This window comes from Lampetra planeri, chromosome 43, assembly GCF_965212315.1.
Source record: "Lampetra planeri chromosome 43, kcLamPlan1.2.h2, whole genome shotgun sequence".
NCBI lineage: Eukaryota > Metazoa > Chordata > Hyperoartia > Petromyzontiformes > Petromyzontidae > Lampetra > Lampetra planeri.
In genome coordinates this window covers 2,750,056-2,768,724 of record NC_136149.1, presented here as the reverse complement: position 1 = coordinate 2,768,724, position 18,669 = coordinate 2,750,056, and the positions used below count along the sequence as shown (strand labels likewise).

General features: G+C 51.2%; 1 protein-coding gene across 1 annotated transcript; it reads left to right on the top strand.

Annotated features, from left to right (window-relative positions):
- Nucleotides 1-6,391: 6,391 nt before the first annotated feature.
- Nucleotides 6,392-12,086, top strand: LOC144732588 (uncharacterized). The gene is made up of 3 exons (XM_078614040.1): nt 6,392-7,889; nt 8,806-8,960; nt 11,065-12,086. The coding sequence occupies exons 1-3, from the start codon at nt 6,963-6,965 to the stop codon at nt 11,327-11,329; spliced, it is 1,347 nt and encodes a 448-aa protein (XP_078470166.1). The 5' UTR covers nt 6,392-6,962; the 3' UTR covers nt 11,330-12,086.
- The last annotated feature ends 6,583 nt before the right edge of the window (nt 12,087-18,669 follow it).

Here is an 18,669-nt window from a genome sequence, read left to right as displayed (position 1 = left end):
TCTGACTTTTTGTGACGCCGTGTGACGAAGGGGGGGGGCTCAAATCGTCCAAAATCGCGTGACGTCATTTATGGGCGGCCCCTTACCAGGTACGGCCCACTGAGCTATGAGCTCTTGTTTTTTTTAAAGAGATCTGCCTACAAATGATAGCTCAACGAAGTGGCTTATCATGGGGAAATGTATGGCAGCCAGATACTCTAAACGCGTGATGTTGATTCCTAAATGTAGAGGGAGAACCCGGTTGAAAGATCCACGCGACCACGGGGAGAGAGAGAGAGACGGAAACTCCAAATATACAGCAGCAGGCGTCAGGGTCGGGATTGAACCCACAACCTCCTGTATTCCAGGCGATATATTTAACATCTCCTAGCCACCGTGATGAGAGAGAAAGACGCCGCAAACTCCAAATATACAGCAGGCGTCAGGGTCGGGATCGAACCCACGACCTCCTGTACACCAGGCGAGGTAGTTAACATATCCTAGCCACCGTGATGATGATGAGAGAGAGACACGCAAACTCCAAATATACAGCAGGCGTCAGGATGGGGATCGAACCCACGACCGCCTGTACACCAGGCGAGGTAGTTAACATCTCCTAGCCACCGCGACGATCCACCAACGCTTACAGGCGTGATTTACGAGTACACTATATACACACACACACAATGTTCCCATACAGTGCTCTGCAATGTGTTGTTTACACAACGTGTTCGTTCGGGGCATGTCGTTGCGAACCCGCGATGTGGAGGGGGGAGGGGGGCCTTGGCTGGCACGGTGTGGGGGTGGCGAGGGGAGCCGAAGGGGTTTGTGATGTACCCGCGGTGACGCCGAGAGGGGCGCAGAGAACGACGAGGGGGTGGAGACTTGGCGTTGGTTTCAGTCGCCTAGGACACCAGGTGGCTACACAACCTCTGCAAGTGCTCACCTGCAAGAACAGTGTGATCCGCACGCTACAAAGGTAAAGACCCCACCCACGCCGTGTAGCCTTCACAGACCGTTGGGGCAAGTGCTGTTAGCGCGTGTGAGCAGCCGCGCATTTAGCACCCAGACTGCGACTGCGTGAGCCGGACAGGGGATCGTCCGTGGCGATTTGGGAGTGCGGAGTGGAGCAGGGGGGAAGGTTGCGCCATCGCATCATTGACCACAATTATCACTTTCGTTTTTTTGGGGGTTTTTCCCTTCCCGGTCGCATTCACTTCTCCGGGGAAACTCAATCGAGAGCCGCGACGTTTCTCGAGTCGGTCGAGCCCGTGGAACACGTGGATTACGAAGATCGCGGATCGGATCAGCAGCGGAGGTTGCGGTTGTCAGCGAGGTGTGAACGCTTCAGTAGGTGAGTCCTCCTCCGCACTTGTCGTTGGTTGATAACACTGGTCAACACACTTTTTCTGGCATAAGGTATTCCAACGGTTTTAATGTATCTTCTTGGCTCTTTCGGTAAAGGCACGTAGAATGGAAATAATAAAATAATAAAAATAAAACATAATAAAATAATTCTCACGACGTTTCGGCCACAACGCAAGCAGCCGTCCTCAGGTGAAGAATAGGTCTGTCGATAAGACAGAGCATCATCGTCGTGAGAATTATTTTAGTATGTTTTATTTTTATTATTTTATTATTTCCATTCTACGTGACTTTACCGAAAGAACCAAGAAGATGAATCCCTGCAGTCACGAAAGCTTTAAATCGAGGTTTTAAGGAAATTTTGGGGTGCCGATTCCAAATCTGGCATCAGTTTTTGTCTATCACATCAGGTTTTTTAAGATATCAAATATTGCATTTTCAATAAAAACTGCGGAAGAAAAATATTAAATAAATGTGGATATCTACATAAATGATATTATAAACACACTATCCTAAAAATACAGCACCATATTTTAACACTAAAGCAGTCACTGACTCGCAACAACTTGCAATCATAAGTGACAGAGTTTATTTCGGATAAAATTAATGAAAATGGGGTATGCCGATAGCATAAAAAATGAGATGTGATAGAGCAAATCTGAGATCAGATTTGGAATCAGCACCCTGAAATTAGTCTAGAACAGCTGCAAAAGTCCAGGCCAGAAATTTTTTTTTTTGTTGTTGTTGACTAGTGTAATTATTGACGTTGTTCTTTGGTTCTTTCGGTTAAGTCAAGTCTAAAGATAAAATAATAAATTAAAATAATAGCGACGTTTCGATTGCAACACAAGCAATCATCATCAGGCATAAAAGAAATAGCAACAAAAATCTAACTAGAAAACTATAGACAGACATACAAGCAGACAGACATCACAAGGACACAGAGAGAGGACACATATCGGCACAGAGAGAGGGGTCGTTTCTGTGACGGTCCCTTAAATATAGAGAGGGGGGGCGGGGACGGAGAGAGGGAGGGGGCAGAGAAAATTAGCATATCAATGAGTGGACGGCAACGTGTTGCTGCTGCGCAAGTAAGATGACGACGTGGCACGGCACGCAAGCTTGAAAATTAGGAGAAAGGCACACTAAAATTAAATAACCTCGCAAAATATCTCTCCGTCCCCGCCCCCCCTCTCTATATTTAAGGGACCGTCACAGAAACGACCCCTCTCTCTGTGCCGATATGTGTCCTCTCTCTGTGTCCTTGTGATGTCTGTCTGCTTGTATGTCTGTCTATAGTTTTCTAGTTAGATTTTTGTTGCTATTTCTTTTATGCCTGATGATGATTGCTTGTGTTGCAATCGAAACGTCGCTATTATTTTAATTTATTATTTTATCTTTAGACGTGACTTAACCGAAATAACCAAAGAATAGTTCCTGCAGTCACGAAAGCTCCAAAATTATTATTGACGTTGCTTCCATTGACATTTGTTGTACGAATCGTGACATTTCGTACGGCCAGGCGGATTATCGCGGTCGTTCGTAGTTTTTGATCGAGCACCGCAGCATTTTTGTCCCGGAGGGTCATCGTCAAGTGCTCGTAGTCGCGCCGGGGCAATTGTCGACGTGGATGTGTCCATGTCGAGGGCCCTGTGGGGTGGTTCACTTCCTGCTCACGGTGGCTAGGAGATGTTAACTACCTCGCCTGGTACGCAGGAGGCCGTGGGTTCGATCTCGACCCTGGATATTTGGGGTTTAGATGTTCTCGCTGCCAGTGGTCGCGTGGATTTTTCTCCGGGTCTTCTGGTTTTTTTCTCCCTCCACGTTTATAAACCGAGCGTTTCGAGCGGCGTTCTTCGTTACAAGGATCCTGGCGGCCCCTGGCGACCCTTTAGTGCGGCCCCTGACAATACACAAAGAAGGGAAATAATAAAATAATAAAAATAAAACAATAAAATAATTCTCACCACGTTTCGGCCACAATGCAAGCAGCCGTCCTCAGGTGAAGAACAGGTCTGTCGGGAAGACAGCGTCTGAATGAAACACCACCAGGCTTGGAGCGTATTTTATTATGTTTTATTTTTTTATTTTTTTATTTCCCTTCTACGTGACTTTACCGAAAGAACCAAGAAGATGAATCCCTGCAGTCACGAAAGCTTTAAATCGAAATACACAAAGAGTGAAAACACCACCCCTATCATCATCATCATCGCGCTGCCGTCACTAACCCAACAATGGTTTCAACTGTGTGGCGGCACCTTCACGCTGATGATGTCTTATCGTCGAAAGTGTCGATAAGAAGAGTAGCGAAGAACGCTGCTTCAGAGTAGTTTTGCTGCTATAAATTTACACTTCAGTCGCGGCCAGGTCGCTTCTGAAAAATAGCTGCAAAGCCCAGCGGGCCTTACCTGGTCAAATAAATACATCAAACAACACTCGACTGGCACTTCATGACATTGCCGAGGTCTGCTCGCCACGACGAAAGGGCTCCAGGTAGAGAGGTCCAGTCGTGTTGCTCTCCCTCCTCCTCCGTCGAAGGAGCGCAGACTCCAGTGAGTTTACACTGGTAGGAACCTCCTGGTTACACCAGCCCACATGGGATTATTGTGTCCGTCGTGCAGGGAGGGGCTGGGTGGGGAGGGAAGGGCTGGGTGGGGTGGGGAGGCTGGGGAGGGGCTGAGTGGGGAGGGGCTGGGTGGGGAGGGGCTGGGTGGGGAGGGTCGGGGAGGGGCTGGGTGGGGAGAGTGGGGCTGGGTGGGGGGTGGGAGGGGTGGGGCTGGGTGGGGAGGGGCTGGTCACCCCGTGGTGCCCTTATAAAACTCAACGTTTAACCTACTCACGCCGGCTTGTGCCCGCCCTCACAGTCGGCCATATTTGCGGAATACACCACGCCGCCGTTGACCCTGGCCATTGACCGAGCAACCCAACGTTCCTACCAGCTCCCTCCGCAGGAGGAATGTGTTTTTAGGTCCGTAGTGTGGGTTGCACGGACACAATCGCACTCACTGTGGCTGTCTTTAAATTTCCACTGATGCAGGAGACGTGCGTATCGGCCCGTTGATGTTGCGATGGGGTCGATGGTCACTCCGGTGTCTTCGAGGAGGAATGTCGAAGCCAGGAGGAGGTGTGACGATGTTTGGGTCTCGAATGAGGTGGTGTTTATTCTGGACGCGCGCGTTGTTCCACTCTGTTGGCACGGCAGCGCCGTTCTTCCGGATATGGGTGAGACGCGCGTTTATAGTATTTGGCAGCTTTGAATTTCCACATGATGATAAGCCACTTCGCTGAGCTATCATTTGTGGTGAGTTCGCTTCTGAAAAACACACCTATATAGTCACGTAGGTAAAAATTTTAAATTAATAAAAGTAAAATAGCAATAAAATAAAAATCACGACTCATCTTCTTGGTTCTTTCGGTAAAGTCACCTGAGGACGGCTGCTTGCGTTGTGGCCGAAACGTCGTGAGAATTATTTTATTATGTTTTGTTTTTATTATTTTATTACTTCCCTTCTACGTGACTTTACCGAAAGAACCAAGAAGATGAATCCCTGCAGTCACGAAAGCTTTAAATCGAAAAATCACGACGTTTCGGAGGCAACACAAGCTTCCGTCTTCAGGTGGAACCGTCACAGCACGATAGCTGTATCAAGTGAGAGAAATTCCAAGAAAACAGTCCTTGTATATATACTGGTTGAGGGTGGGAGGAGCCAAGGTAGGCCCTGAATATTATTTTTGTGACTTTCGCTGCGGCTGAAGCACGCTGTTAGGAATGAGCCTTTGTTGTGTAAACTAGCTGCGGCAGTAGCCAAACCAGGTTGAGAAGATCCACTGCCCTAGGCGGCAGGGCACACGAGCGGGCCTCTTGATATGCAAATTCCTTTGTCAAGGCGCCCAGCTTATATACATGCCCCAAGCTCGTGTGCTGTTTCATTCAGACGCTGTCGCCTCGACAGACCTGGTTTTCACCTGAGGACGGCCGCTTGCGTTGTGGCCGAAACGTCGTGAGAATTATTTTATTATGTTCTATTTTTATTATTTTATTACTTCCCTTCTACGTGACTTTACCGAAAGCACCGAGAAGATGAATCCCTTCGCCCATCAGGTGATGTCAGAACCCGGAGCTGTTCACCCGGTGGTGCTGAATGTGGGCGGCACGAACTTCTCATCCTCCTTGGCCACGCTCACGCGGTACCCGGACTCGCTGCTCGCTCGCCTCGTGCATCGCGGCACCCACGGACAGGTTGGTGGCGAAGACACCCAGACAGCGAGAGTCACGGTGGCGAGGGGATGTTAACTCCCTCGCCTGGTATACAGCAGGAGCATCTCTGTAACCCATCTCAGCCCTGTGCTGTGTTTGGAGATCCGGACAGCAACAACAGCAACAGCAGTAGCATCTCTGTAACCCATCTCTGACCCTGTGCTGTGTCTTGCGATCAGCAAGAACAACAACAGCAACAGCATCTCTGCCCTGTGCACTCTCTAGGGATCAGGACAACCACAACAGCAGCAGCATCTCTGCCCTGTGCTGTGTCTGGGGACCAGGACAGCCACAACAACAACAGCTGTAGCATCTCTGTAATCCATCTCTGCCCTGTGCTGTATCTAGAGATCAGGACAGCCACAACAGCAACAGTAGCATCTCTGACCCTGTGCTGTCTCTAGGGATCAGGAGGACAGCAGCAGCAGCAGCCGCTGTTCGTGGACCGTGACGGGACGCTGTTCCGCCACGTGCTGGCCTTCCTGCGGGATGGCGCGCTCAGCCCGGGCCTGCAGGGCCCCGCGCTGCGCTCGCTGGGACGCGAGGCCGTCTTCTACGAGTTGCACGCGCTGGCGCGGGCCGTGCAGCAGGCGGAGGTGGTGGGACCTCTCTGGTCATCGTCAGCAGCATCAGCAGCATCATCGTCATCACTATCATCATCATCATCATCACTATCATCACCATCATCATCACTATCATCACCATCATCATCATCACCATCATCACTATCATCATCATCACTATCATCACCATCATCATCATCATCACTATCATCACCTTCATCGTGAACACAATCATCACTGTCATCGTGAACACCATCATCACCATCGTCATCATCATCAGCACCATCATCATTACCATCATCATCATCATCACCATCGTCAGCACCATCATCATCACCATCATCACCATCATCATCATCACCATCATCATCATCGTCACCATCATCATCACCATCATCATCATCACTATCATCACCATCATCGTCAGCACCATCATCACCATCATCATCACGATCACCATCATCATCATCACGATCACTATTATCATCATCACCATCATCACCATCATCATCATCATCACCATCATCATCATCACCATCATCATCGTCACCATCATCATCACCATCATCGTCAGCACCATCATCATCACCATCATCATCATCATCACTATCATCATCATCATCACTATCATCACCATCATCGTCAGCACCATCATCACCATCATCATCACGATCACCATCATCATCATCACGATCACTATTATCATCACCATTATCATCATCACCATCATCACTATCATCACCATCAGCATCACCATCATCACCATCATCGTCATCACCATCATCGTCATCATCGTCATGTCCCCTCCTCCCCGTGTCTTCACGCCCCGTGTCTCTGCGTCCCCGTGTCTTCCCGTCCACTCCCCGTGTCTCCCCGTGTCTCCACGTCCCCGTGTCTCTGTCTACCCGTGTCTCCCCGTGTCTCCCCGTGTCTCCGCGTCCCCGTGTCTTCACGCCCCGTGTCTCCCCGTGTCTCCACGTGTCTCCGCATCCCCGTGTCTCTGTCTCCCCGTGTCTCCCCGTGTCTCCACGTGTCTCCCCGTGTCTCTGCGTCCCCGTGTCTTCCCGTCCACTCCCCGTGTCTCCCCGTGTCTCCACGTCCCCGTGTCTCTGTTTCCCTGTGTCTCCCCGTGTCTCCCCGTGTCTCCGCGTCCCCGTGTCTTCACGCCCCGTGTCTCCCCGTGTCTCCCCGTGTCTCCGCGTCCCCGCGTCCCCGTGTCCCCGTGTCTCTGTCTCCCTGTGTCTCCCCGTGTCTCCGCGTCCCCATGTCTTCACGCCCCGTGTCTCTTCCCGTGTCTCCACGTGTCTCCCCGTGTCTCCGTGTCCCCGTGTCTCCGCATCCCCGTGTCTCTGTCTACCCGTGTCTCCCCGTGTCTCCCCGTGTCTCCGCGTCCCCGTGTCTTCACGCCCCGTGTCTCCCCGTGTCTCCACGTGTCTCCGCATCCCCGTGTCTCTGTCTCCCCGTGTCTCCCCGTGTCTCCACGTGTCTCCCCGTGTCTCTGCGTCCCCGTGTCCCCCCGTGTCTCCACGTGGCAGGCGGCGTCGCGGTCCGAGCTGCTCGAGGTGCGCTTCTCGCTGCAGGAAGGCGGCGCCGCCTTCTTCCGCGTGTTCGGCTCCCGTGCCGACTCCGTGCTGGAGCTCGCGGAGCGCGTCCACGTCTCCAGCGAGCACGAACACGAGCAGCAGCAGCAGCACCTACACCTGCACCAGCAGCAGCACCACCCGGTAACAGCAGCAGCAGTAGCACCACTTGCACCAGCAGCAGCACCTACACCTGCACCAGCAGCAGCACCACCCGGTAACAGCAGCAGCAGTAGCACCACTTGCACCAGCAGAAGCATCACCCGGTAACAGCAGCAGTAGCACCACATGCACCAGCAGCAGCACCACCCGGTAACAGCAGCAGCAGTAGCACCACTTGCACCAGCAGCAGCACCACCCTGTAACAGCAGCAGCAGTAGCACCACTTGCACCAGCAGCAGCATCACCCGGTAACAGCAGCAGCAGTAGCACCACTTGCACCAGCAGCAGCACCACCCGGTAACAGCAGCAGTAGCACCACATGCACCAGCAGCAGCACCACCCGGTAACAGCAGCAGCAGTAGCGCCACATGCACCAGCAGCAGTAGCACCACATGCACCAACAGCAGCAGCAGCAGATCCACCTGCTAATCACAGGAGCCCACTCGCCACCCTGCCGTTGTAAGCCATCTGCTGCCCAGTTATCAGCACCTTCACTGCATGCAGAGCCGTCCCTCGGGGTCTGGTTGGCTACGTACGGTGCGAAAGAAGTTCAACACAACAACGGAGATCGCGACTCTGCGCCCTTCCTCTGTGTTCACTCATGTGCCTCCATCTCTGCCCCCCCCCCGCTACCACCCCCCGCTCCCCCCCGCCCCTCCATTTCCCCCTCCCCCCCGCTCCCCATTACCCCCTCCCCCCCGCTCCCCCGCTCCCCCGCCCCTCCCCCCGCTTCCCGAGCCCCCTCGCCCCTCCCACCCCTCCCGCCCACCTCCCTCTTCCCCCCCCCCCCCCGCTGTCCCCTCCCCTCCCTCCCCCTTCGCTCCCCCTCCCCCCCCGCTACCCCCGCTCCTCCTGCTCCCCCCCGCCCCTCCCCCCCCCCCTCCCCCCCCGCTCTCAGAGCTGGGCCGGGTGGCCGCTGCAGGCTGCCCCCACGTGGTCGTCGTCGGGCCCGGCCGCCAGCCTGGAGCGCGTGGCCCTGCAGAGGCCCTCGCACCACGACTTCGTGTTCCAGTGCGGCCCGGCGCCCTCCTCCACTGGCGCCAGCTTCGTGAGGTCGGCCACGACCTCGCCAGATTCACTCAGCTGTTCAAGTCCAGCGTGCTTCAGCCGCACCGAAACTCACAAAATAATATTCAGGGTCTACCTTGGCTCCTGTCACCCTCAACCAGTATATATACAAATACTGTGTTTTAGGAATTTTTCTCACTTGATACAGCTATCGTGCTGTGACGGTTCCACCTGAAGACGGAAGCTTGTGTTGCCTCCGAAACGTCGTGATTTTTATTTTACTTTTATTAATTTTAATTTTTTACCTACGTGACTTTACCGAAAAAACCTAAGAATATGAAAACTTGTTTCTGCCAAGGGACATTTGGATATTCGTACCATCATTCGCGGGACATTCAAGATTATCAACTTAAAAAGTAGCCCGTTTATATTTGGTCAAACAATTAGTTAATTCGCCCCCAATGCGATGGCTGGAACTGCTTCTCTTTGGCGAGGCGTGTGATGGTTGATGATGATGTTGCTACTCGCAACTGCTTTTCCAGGTTTGCTCCGAGATGTATTGAATTTCGAGTCCTGCCTGCGGTTGTCTTGGCAGGACCAGACCAAATGATTTCGCGGGCCTTTTATGTCCCGCGGGCCGGACGTTCCCCACCCCTGTGTTAAATTATGAACTATTTTTTATTTATCTTCTTGGTTCTTTCGGTAAAGTCACGTAGAAGGGAAGTAATAAAATAATAAAAATAAAACAATAAAATAATTCTCACGACGTTTCGGCCACAACGCAAGCAGCCGTCCTCAGGTGAAGAGCAGGTCTGTCGAGAAGGCAGAGTCTGAAACGTCGTGAGAATTATTTTATTATGTTTTATTTTTATTATTTTATTATTTCCCTTCTACGTCACTTTACCGAAAGAACCAAGAAGACGAATCCCTGCAGTCACGAAAGCTTTAAATCGAAATTTTTATTTATTTAATTCTACCAGAAGCGACCTGGTCATCACAATCGATAGCTCGGCAAAGCGGCTCATCATCATCATCACGTGGCAAAATGCATCGCGGCAAAATTACTCGAAACGCGTGATGTCGATTCTAAACGTGGAGCGAAAAACCGGAGGACCCGGAGAAAAATCCACGCGACCACGGCGAGAGAGAGACACGCAAACTCCAAAACTACAGCAGGCGTCGTCAGGGTTGGGATCGAACCCACGGCCTCCTGTATACCAGGCGAGGGAGTTAACATCTCCGAACCACCGTGATAATGATGAGAGAGAGACACCACACACTCCAAATATGCAACAGGCGTCTGGGTCGAGATCGAACCCACGACCTCCTGTGTACCAGGCGAGGTAGTTCACATCTGATAGCCACCGTGATGATGATGAGAGAGAGAGACACGCAAACTCCAAATATGCAACAGGCGTCTGGGTCGAGATCGGACCCACGACCTCTTGCATACCAGGCGAGGTAGTTAACATCTGATAGCCATCGTGATGATGATGAGAGAGAGACACGCAAACTTCAAATATACAGCAGGCGTCAGGGTTGGGATCGAACCCACGACCTCCTGTGTACCAGGCGAGGTAGTTAACATCTCCTAGCCACCGTGATGATGATGATGAGAGAGAGAGAGACACGCAAACTCCAAATATACAGCAGCAGGCGTCAGGGTTGGATTTTTCAACCGCGTCCTCCGGGTTTGTTTCCCTTCACACATTTAGAAACAACTTTCGTTCAGAGTGTTTGGCTGCTATACATTTCCACGTGACGATAGACCACTTCGTCAGGCTCGCATTTGTGGTCGCCTGGTCGCTTCTGCAAAAAAAGAGCTCTACGGCTCGGGTGGGCCTTAAACACGTGGTCAGATAAAATATGTTTTTAAATCGTGACCACGGTGCAAGCAGCAGGGGCGAGTCACACGTGACGCCGGGAGATGTCGCCGCTCGAATCCGGCAGGCCGCCCCGGGTTAATGCTGCCCGTTTATTTAACGGCGAAAATGCCACGTGACCGCCTGGCGTCTTCCGTAGTGTAGACGTTTAAAGATTTGCGTGAGGCCATTCGAAGGTGAGTCATTGGCCTCTTGTATTTCCTGTTGTTGTTGTTGTTGCTGCTGAGTCACGTGCGGTTTTGTTGTTGTTAATCTTCACCGTCCAGGTACGTGTCGATCGAGCCCGATCAGCGACGACTGACCAATGGGGTGAACGTGCTCGGCCTGCTCATCGACACCGTCCTCAGGGAGGGCTTCCGATTGGTCGCCGCGCGCACCGCCTCGCCCGACGACAGGGTCGAGTGCTACACCTTCGAGCGAGGTCACCCAATGGGAGGCCAGCATCACGGCGACAAGGCAACGGCAGCGGGACATGAGCAGCCAATCGGAGGGCACGGCAAGGCGGCGAATGGCAAGCCGGCGAAGAAGTAGCAGGGGGGGTAGGTTTGGTGGAGGGGGACTTTCCCTTGACCTCTGAGTCCGTGTCTCCGCATGGAATTGTAGAAAGTAAAGAAGACCTATCACAACGCAACCCAGCGCCAGCCCCCACCCCTCTTCCACCACCAATGGCCTTCTGGGAGTGCATAATTTCAGCAGAAGTTGAAAAGCTATCAACTAATTAAACTCTAAACGCCATCTTGAATAACGCTTTCGTGACTGCAGGGATTCATATTCTTGGTTCTTTCGGTAAAGTCACATAGAAGGGAAATAATTAAATAATATTAATATAAAACAATAAACGTCGTGATAATTTGATTGTTTTATATTTATTTTATTATTTCCCTTCCACGTAGATAGGTTTAGCTTATCTACGGGACTTTACCGAAAGACCCAAGAATACTGTCAACTATATTTTATGTTTTTACCAGGTAAGGCCCCACTGAGGTTTCTAGCTCAAGCGACCTGGCAGTCACAAATGATTGCTAAACGAAGTGGCTCATCGTCACGTAGAAATGTGTAGCGGCCAAATTACTCTCAACGCGTGATGTTGTTTCTACAACATCACGCGGAGGGAAAAACCCGGAGAAAAATCCTCGCGACCACGGGGAGAGAGAGAGACACGCAAACTCCAAATATACAGCAGCAGCAGGCGGCAGGGTCGGGATCGAACCCACGACCTCCTGTGTACCAGGCGAGGTAGTTGACATCTCCTAGCCACCGTGATGATGAGAGAGAGAGACACCACAAACTCCAAATATACAGCAGCAGGCGTCAGGATCGGGATCGAACCCACGACCTTCTGTATTGCAGGCGAGGTAGTTAACATCTCATAGCCACCGTGATGATAAGAGAGAGACACGCAAACTCCGAATATACAGCAGCAGGCGTCAGGGTCCGGATCGAACCTACGACCTCCTGTGTACCAGGCGAGGTCGTTAACATCTCCTAGCCACCGTGGCGCCCTCCGTGCTAGGGAAAGGCCTACGGAAGTGGATATCCCAGAACCACATCTGACACAGCAGGGGGCGACACATTGCCACCCGCTGTGCCCCGACCCCAATGGCCGTGCCGTGAGGGTCACGGGCCGGCGTTTTGAAATCTCAGAGAAGGAATTTGGAGCCAAATAAAATTGCCGAACAAAAATGTTATTCATCGTGATAATGTTCTGTGTATGTGTGTGTGTGTACAGCTATTGATGAGCAGGCTGAGACCATTAACTCAACTCCACTTGAGAATCCAGTTTTATTGTCATTATCATTACACTTGTTTCTAAAAAACTATTTTTTTATTTTACCAGATAAGGCCCACAGAGCTACGATGTAGCGGAGTGAGTGGCTGGGTAGTGGAGTGTGTGGCTGGGTAGTGGAGTGTGTGGCTGGGTAGTGGAGTGTGTGGCTGGGTAGTGGAGTGTGTGGGTAGTGGAGTGAGTGGCTGGGTAGTGGAGTGTGTGGCTGGGTAGTGGAGCGTGTGGGTAGTGGAGCGTGTGGCTGGGTAGTGGAGTGAGTGGCTGGGTAGTGGAGTGAGTGGCTGGGTAGTGGAGCGTGTGGCTGGGTAGTGGAGTGTGTGGCTGGGTAGTGGAGTGAGTGGCTGGGTAGTGGAGTGAGTGGCTGGGTAGTGGAGTGAGTGGCTGGGTAGTGGAGTGTGTGGGTAGTGGAGTGTGTGGCTGGGTAGTGGAGTGTGTGGCTGGGTAGTGGAGTGAGTGGCTGGGTAGTGGAGCGTGTGGCTGGGTAGTGGAGTGAGTGGCTGGGTAGTGGAGTGAGTGGCTGGGTAGTGGAGTGTGTGGGTAGTGGAGTGTGTGGCTGGGTAGTGGAGCGTGTGGCTGGGTAGTGGAGTGAGTGGCTGGGTAGTGGAGTGAGTGGCTGGGTAGTGGAGTGAGTGGCTGGGTAGTGGAGTGTGTGGCTGGGTAGTGGAGTGAGTGTGTGGATAGTGGAGTGCGTGGCTGGGTAGTGGAGTGAGTGGCTGGGTAGTGGAGTGTGTGGCTGGGTAGTGGAGTGAGTGGCTGGGTAGTGGAGTGAGTGGCTGGGTAGTGGAGTGAGTGGCTGGGTAGTGGAGCGTGTGGCTGGGTAGTGGAGTGAGTGGCTGGGTAGTGGAGTGAGTGGCTGGGTAGTGGAGTGAGTGGCTGGGTAGTGGAGTGTGTGGCTGGGTAGTGGAGTGCGTGGCTGGATCACCTAGATGTTAAGTGGAACAATCCCATGTCACAAGGTATTGCTCACAGGGCCAGTTTGCACGCACACACACACGCGCAACATTTGTCCATTTATTCGTGAAAAAAAATCCGTCGTGCATAATTGTGATAACGGCACAAATAGCGGCTGAATCTTTCCTCACATTTAACCAAACTTTAAAAAAAATGTTTCCACTCCCCGCGGTGCGGGGAGGCGCATTTGGCAGTGCGGCGGGTTTCGTGATGAACGCGTCTGATTACGCAAACAACCAGAAATAATTTCAAATGTGTTTTATGAGGGGGCGATGTTTTATAAATATCTAGGCAGTCCTCGGTCCCGATTATCGCCACACACACACAAAAAAGAATATCCTGCAAATGTGTTCATCAAAACCCTGAGCATTTCAACCTCTCTGAGCTAAAAATACAATTCTAGATTTGAAGCTTTCGTGACTGCAAGGATTCATACTCGGTAAAGTCACGTAGGTAAAAATTTTTAATTAAATAAATGAAAACAACTAAATAAAATCAACTAAAAATACAAACATTTGTTTTAATTAAACACATGTTCATACATGACAATGTCCTACAATACACACGCGGTGCATGTGCATACATTAACTGCTTGTATTCGTTTACAAAACGCAGGTTAATTTGCGTGTTAATGTGCACGCTTATCCCTGCGTTGTTTTTGCGCTGACGGCCTTTGGAGTGGAGGGGAGAGGAGGTCACGTGGCCATCAACAGCTGCTAAGGTGGCATCGTTCTTACCCTTTCAACTGGTACAAAAACTGATGCCTTTATACAAGGGATCATGTTTGCAATAACCACAACACAAGCAGTCAAAATGCAAACAAAAAGAAACTCTTGCATGACTACCGGCGTATCCATGACTACCGGCGTATCCATGACTACCGGCGTGTCCATGACTACCGGCGTGTCCATGACTACCGGTGTGTCCATGACTACCCGGCGTGTCCATGACTACCCGGCGTGTCCATGACTACCCCGGTGTGTCCATGACTACCCGGCGTGTCCATGACTACCGGTGTGTCCATGACTACCCGGTGTGTCCATGACTACCCGGCGTGTCCATGACTACCCGGTGTGTCCATGACTACCCGGTGTGTCCATGACTACCCGGTGTGTCCATGACTACCCGGCGTGTCCATGACTACCCGGCGTGTCCATGACTACCCGGTGTGTCCATGACTACCCGGTGTGTCCATGACTACCCGGTGTGTCCATGACTACCCGGCGTGTCCATGACTACCCGGCGTGTCCATGACTACCCGGCGTGTCCATGACTACCCGGCGTGTCCATGACTACCCCGGTGTGTCCATGACTACCCGGCGTGTCCATGACTACCGGTGTGTCCATGACTACCCGGTGTGTCCATGACTACCCGGCGTGTCCATGACTACCGGTGTGTCCATGACTACCCGGTGTGTCCATGACTACCCGGCGTGTCCATGACTACCGGTGTGTCCATGACTACCCGGTGTGTCCATGACTACCCGGTGTGTCCATGACTACCCGGCGTGTCCATGACTACCGGTGTGTCCATGACTACCGGCGTGTCCATGACTACCCGGCGTGTCCATGACTACCGGTGTGTCCATGACTACCCGGTGTGTCCATGACTACCCGGCGTGTCCATGACTACCCCGGTGTGTCCATGACTACCCGGCGTGTCCATGACTACCCGGCGTGTCCATGACTACCCAGCGTGTCCATGACTACCCAGCGTGTCCATGACTACCCCGGTGTGTCCATGACTACCCCGGCGTGTCCATGACTACCCGGCGTGTCCATGACTACCCGGCGTGTCCATGACTACCCAGCGTATCCATGACTACCCGGCGTGTCCATGACTACCCGGCGTGTCCATGACTACCCGGCGTGTCCATGACTACCCCGGTGTGTCCATGACTACCCGGCGTGTCCATGACTACCGGTGTGTCCATGACTACCCGGTGTGTCCATGACTACCCGGCGTGTCCATGACTACCGGTGTGTCCATGACTACCCGGTGTGTCCATGACTACCCGGCGTGTCCATGACTACCGGTGTGTCCATGACTACCCGGTGTGTCCATGACTACCCGGTGTGTCCATGACTACCCGGCGTGTCCATGACTACCGGTGTGTCCATGACTACCGGCGTGTCCATGACTACCCGGCGTGTCCATGACTACCGGTGTGTCCATGACTACCCGGTGTGTCCATGACTACCCGGCGTGTCCATGACTACCCCGGTGTGTCCATGACTACCCGGCGTGTCCATGACTACCCGGCGTGTCCATGACTACCCAGCGTGTCCATGACTACCCAGCGTGTCCATGACTACCCCGGTGTGTCCATGACTACCCCGGCGTGTCCATGACTACCCGGCGTGTCCATGACTACCCGGCGTGTCCATGACTACCCAGCGTATCCATGACTACCCGGCGTATCCATGACTACCCAGCGTGTCCATGACTACCCGGTGTTCGATTCCCGCTCACGGCCAACACCGGTGACGATCATCTGAACCGGTCCTGGGCCTCCCCTAGGTCGACTCAGCCTGAAATGAGTACCTGGCGCGGCGTGTAGTAAACATCGCCACCGGGGAGACAAAGGCGGCCGGGCGTGGTGCTGTCCACCCACCCCCCTCGTGTGCCGTTCCGGCCTTCGTAGCCGCTCGCTAACAGCACTTGCCCCAACAAGTCCGTGGAGGCTACACGGGGGATCTTTGTCTTTGTGTCCGTGAGTCTGCTCAGCAGCGGCAGTCGTGAGCACCCTGCCCTCGTGCTGCAGCACATCACGCTCTGGCAGAGCCAACGCCAAACAGATCGTGTTGTGCTGCTACACCAGAGGCCGGTTGTCGCCTGCCCGCTGCTGAGCGAGATGACGCGTTCACTCCACGCTTGTCCGCTTGTCCGCTTTGCCGCCCACCTGCTCACCATGGGTCAACACCATCAACACACACATTTATATGTCTTCTTGGTTCTTTCGGTAAAGTCACGTAGAAGGGAAGTAATAAAATAATATTATTTTATTACTTCCCTTCTACGTGACTTTACCGAAAGAACCAAGAAGATGAATCCCTGCAGTCACGAAAGCTTTAAAGTAATAATATAATAATAATATTCTTGGTTCTTTCGGTAAAGTCACGTAGAAGGGAAGTAATAAAATAATATCACGTAGAAGGGAAGTAATAAAATTATATTATTTTATTACTTCCCTTCTACGTGACTTTACCGAAAGAACCAAGAAGATGAATCCCTGCAGTCACGAAAGCTTTAAATCGAAACATATATATGCGTGTGATTTGTATTGTATATTTCACGCGATTTAACACGTAGGCTTTCGCGACCAATATTATTCACAATATAGGTTTTTGGGTCAGATCGCGTTATTTATAAATGAAAACGTGACGCATTTTTTTGTTACTGTTTGGCCGTGTCGGGTGGTGGAGGGTTACGACACATTTTTAAATAACGCGATCTGACCCAAAAACCTATATTATGAATATTTCACGTGTACGGAATTTTTTTGCACGTGGTATGTTTGACATATACCGTAATCGCCCGCCTGATGCTGATTGTACATTACCAGCGAAATCGTCCCACTACGCAAACTGCAAATGTCGTGGATTTGCTCTCCAACACACCGGTGGGCTGAAGTGGTCACGGATTGGCAAGTTTTGTTTACGTGACAAACGTCACCGGCTGGCTGTGTCGGGTGGTGGCGGATTAACGACACAATTCTACTTACGCGATCTAACCCCCTCCCCCCTCCCCAAAAAAAACCTTTTATCATGAATGTAACCGCTTATCAAGAGCTATTGGTGCCTTGGCCGTTGCATCGTCCTTGTGCTGTCCGCATTTGTGCGGCCTTTGCGCCTTTAGCACAAAGGCGGTAACAGAGGCCGCCTCTGATGTCGGCGAACCCGTTGCAAGGGCGATGCGCACACAGCGTCAGAGAAATGTGTGTTTGCGTGCACGTTTCCTTACACCACGAGCCCGATCTGTGCGCGTGTGTGTGGTTCACGCAGCCTTGATGGTGCCACGTCGTTCGGTGCTTGAACATCTTTAGCTATCTTCTTGGTTCTTTCGGTAAAGTCACGTAGGAGGGAAGTAATAAAAGAATAAAAGGAAAACATAATAAAATAATTATTTTATTAATAATAAAATAATAAAAATAAAACATAATAAAATAAAAATAAATGTTTTATTTTTATTATTTTATTACTTCCCTTCTACGTGACTTTACCGAAACAACCAAGAAGATGAATCCCTGCAGTCACGAAATCTTTAAATCGAACATCTTTAGCTAATCCGGTGTCATTTTTTACCTACGTGACTTTACCGAAAAAATTAAGAGTATGAATCCTTGCAGTCACGAAAGCTTCAAATCTAGAATTAATACCTTCTACGGGGAGGAATTTCACCTATCTGTCATTTTTTACCTACGTGACTTCACCGAAAAAACTAAGAGTATGTATATTTGTAGTTTGCATGTCTCTCTCTCTCTCCATGGTCGCGTGGATTTTTCTCCGGGTCCTCCGGATTTCCCCCCTCCACATTTAGAATCGACGGGCGTTCAGACTATTTGGCTGCTTTAGACTTCCACGTTGATAAGCCACTTTGTTGTGCTATCACTTGTGGCCAAGTCGCTTCTCAACAAAGAGCATCAGAGTTCAGTGGCGCCTTACTTGGTAAAATTAAAAAAAAGTTGCGTTTACACTATGAGACATCTCCTTTATCAGTGACAAAATATAGTAATAGGGTTTTACCCTTTAAACTGGTACAAAAGCTGACACCTTTGTACAAGGCATCATGTTTGCAATAACCACAACAGAAGCAGTCAAAATGCAAACAAAAAGAAACAAAACTGATAACTGACAAAAGTGTCAGTTTTTGTACCAGTTGAAAGGGTAAAAACCTATTACTATATTTTGCCACTGGAAAAGGAGATGTCTCATAGTGTAAATGCTTACCCCGAGCTCTCAATACTCTGATAGTGCACTGGTTTTGAGTTGTACGCCTTTTGGCGTCATCTGGTCCCACACCAATGGAGACTAGGCTCTAAGAAAAGCTGTCTCGGGTGTGGACCAATCAACTTCAAGGACAGTGCATATCATTATCATCATCAGAGTTGTTTCTTTTTGTTTGCATTTTGAC

What these genes read in the sequence shown, in the direction of transcription:
- LOC144732588 (XM_078614040.1), top strand. Translation starts at nt 6,963, where the DNA reads ATGTCCCCTCCTCCCCGTGTCTTCACGCCCCGTGTCTCTGCGTCCCCG. An exon ending in ACCAGCAGCAGCACCACCCG is followed by an intron (nt 7,890 to 8,805) that starts GTAACAGCAGCA and finishes CCCCGCTCTCAG; the next exon opens with AGCTGGGCCGGGTGGCCGCT. An exon ending in ACTGGCGCCAGCTTCGTGAG is followed by an intron (nt 8,961 to 11,064) that starts GTCGGCCACGAC and finishes TTCACCGTCCAG; the next exon opens with GTACGTGTCGATCGAGCCCG.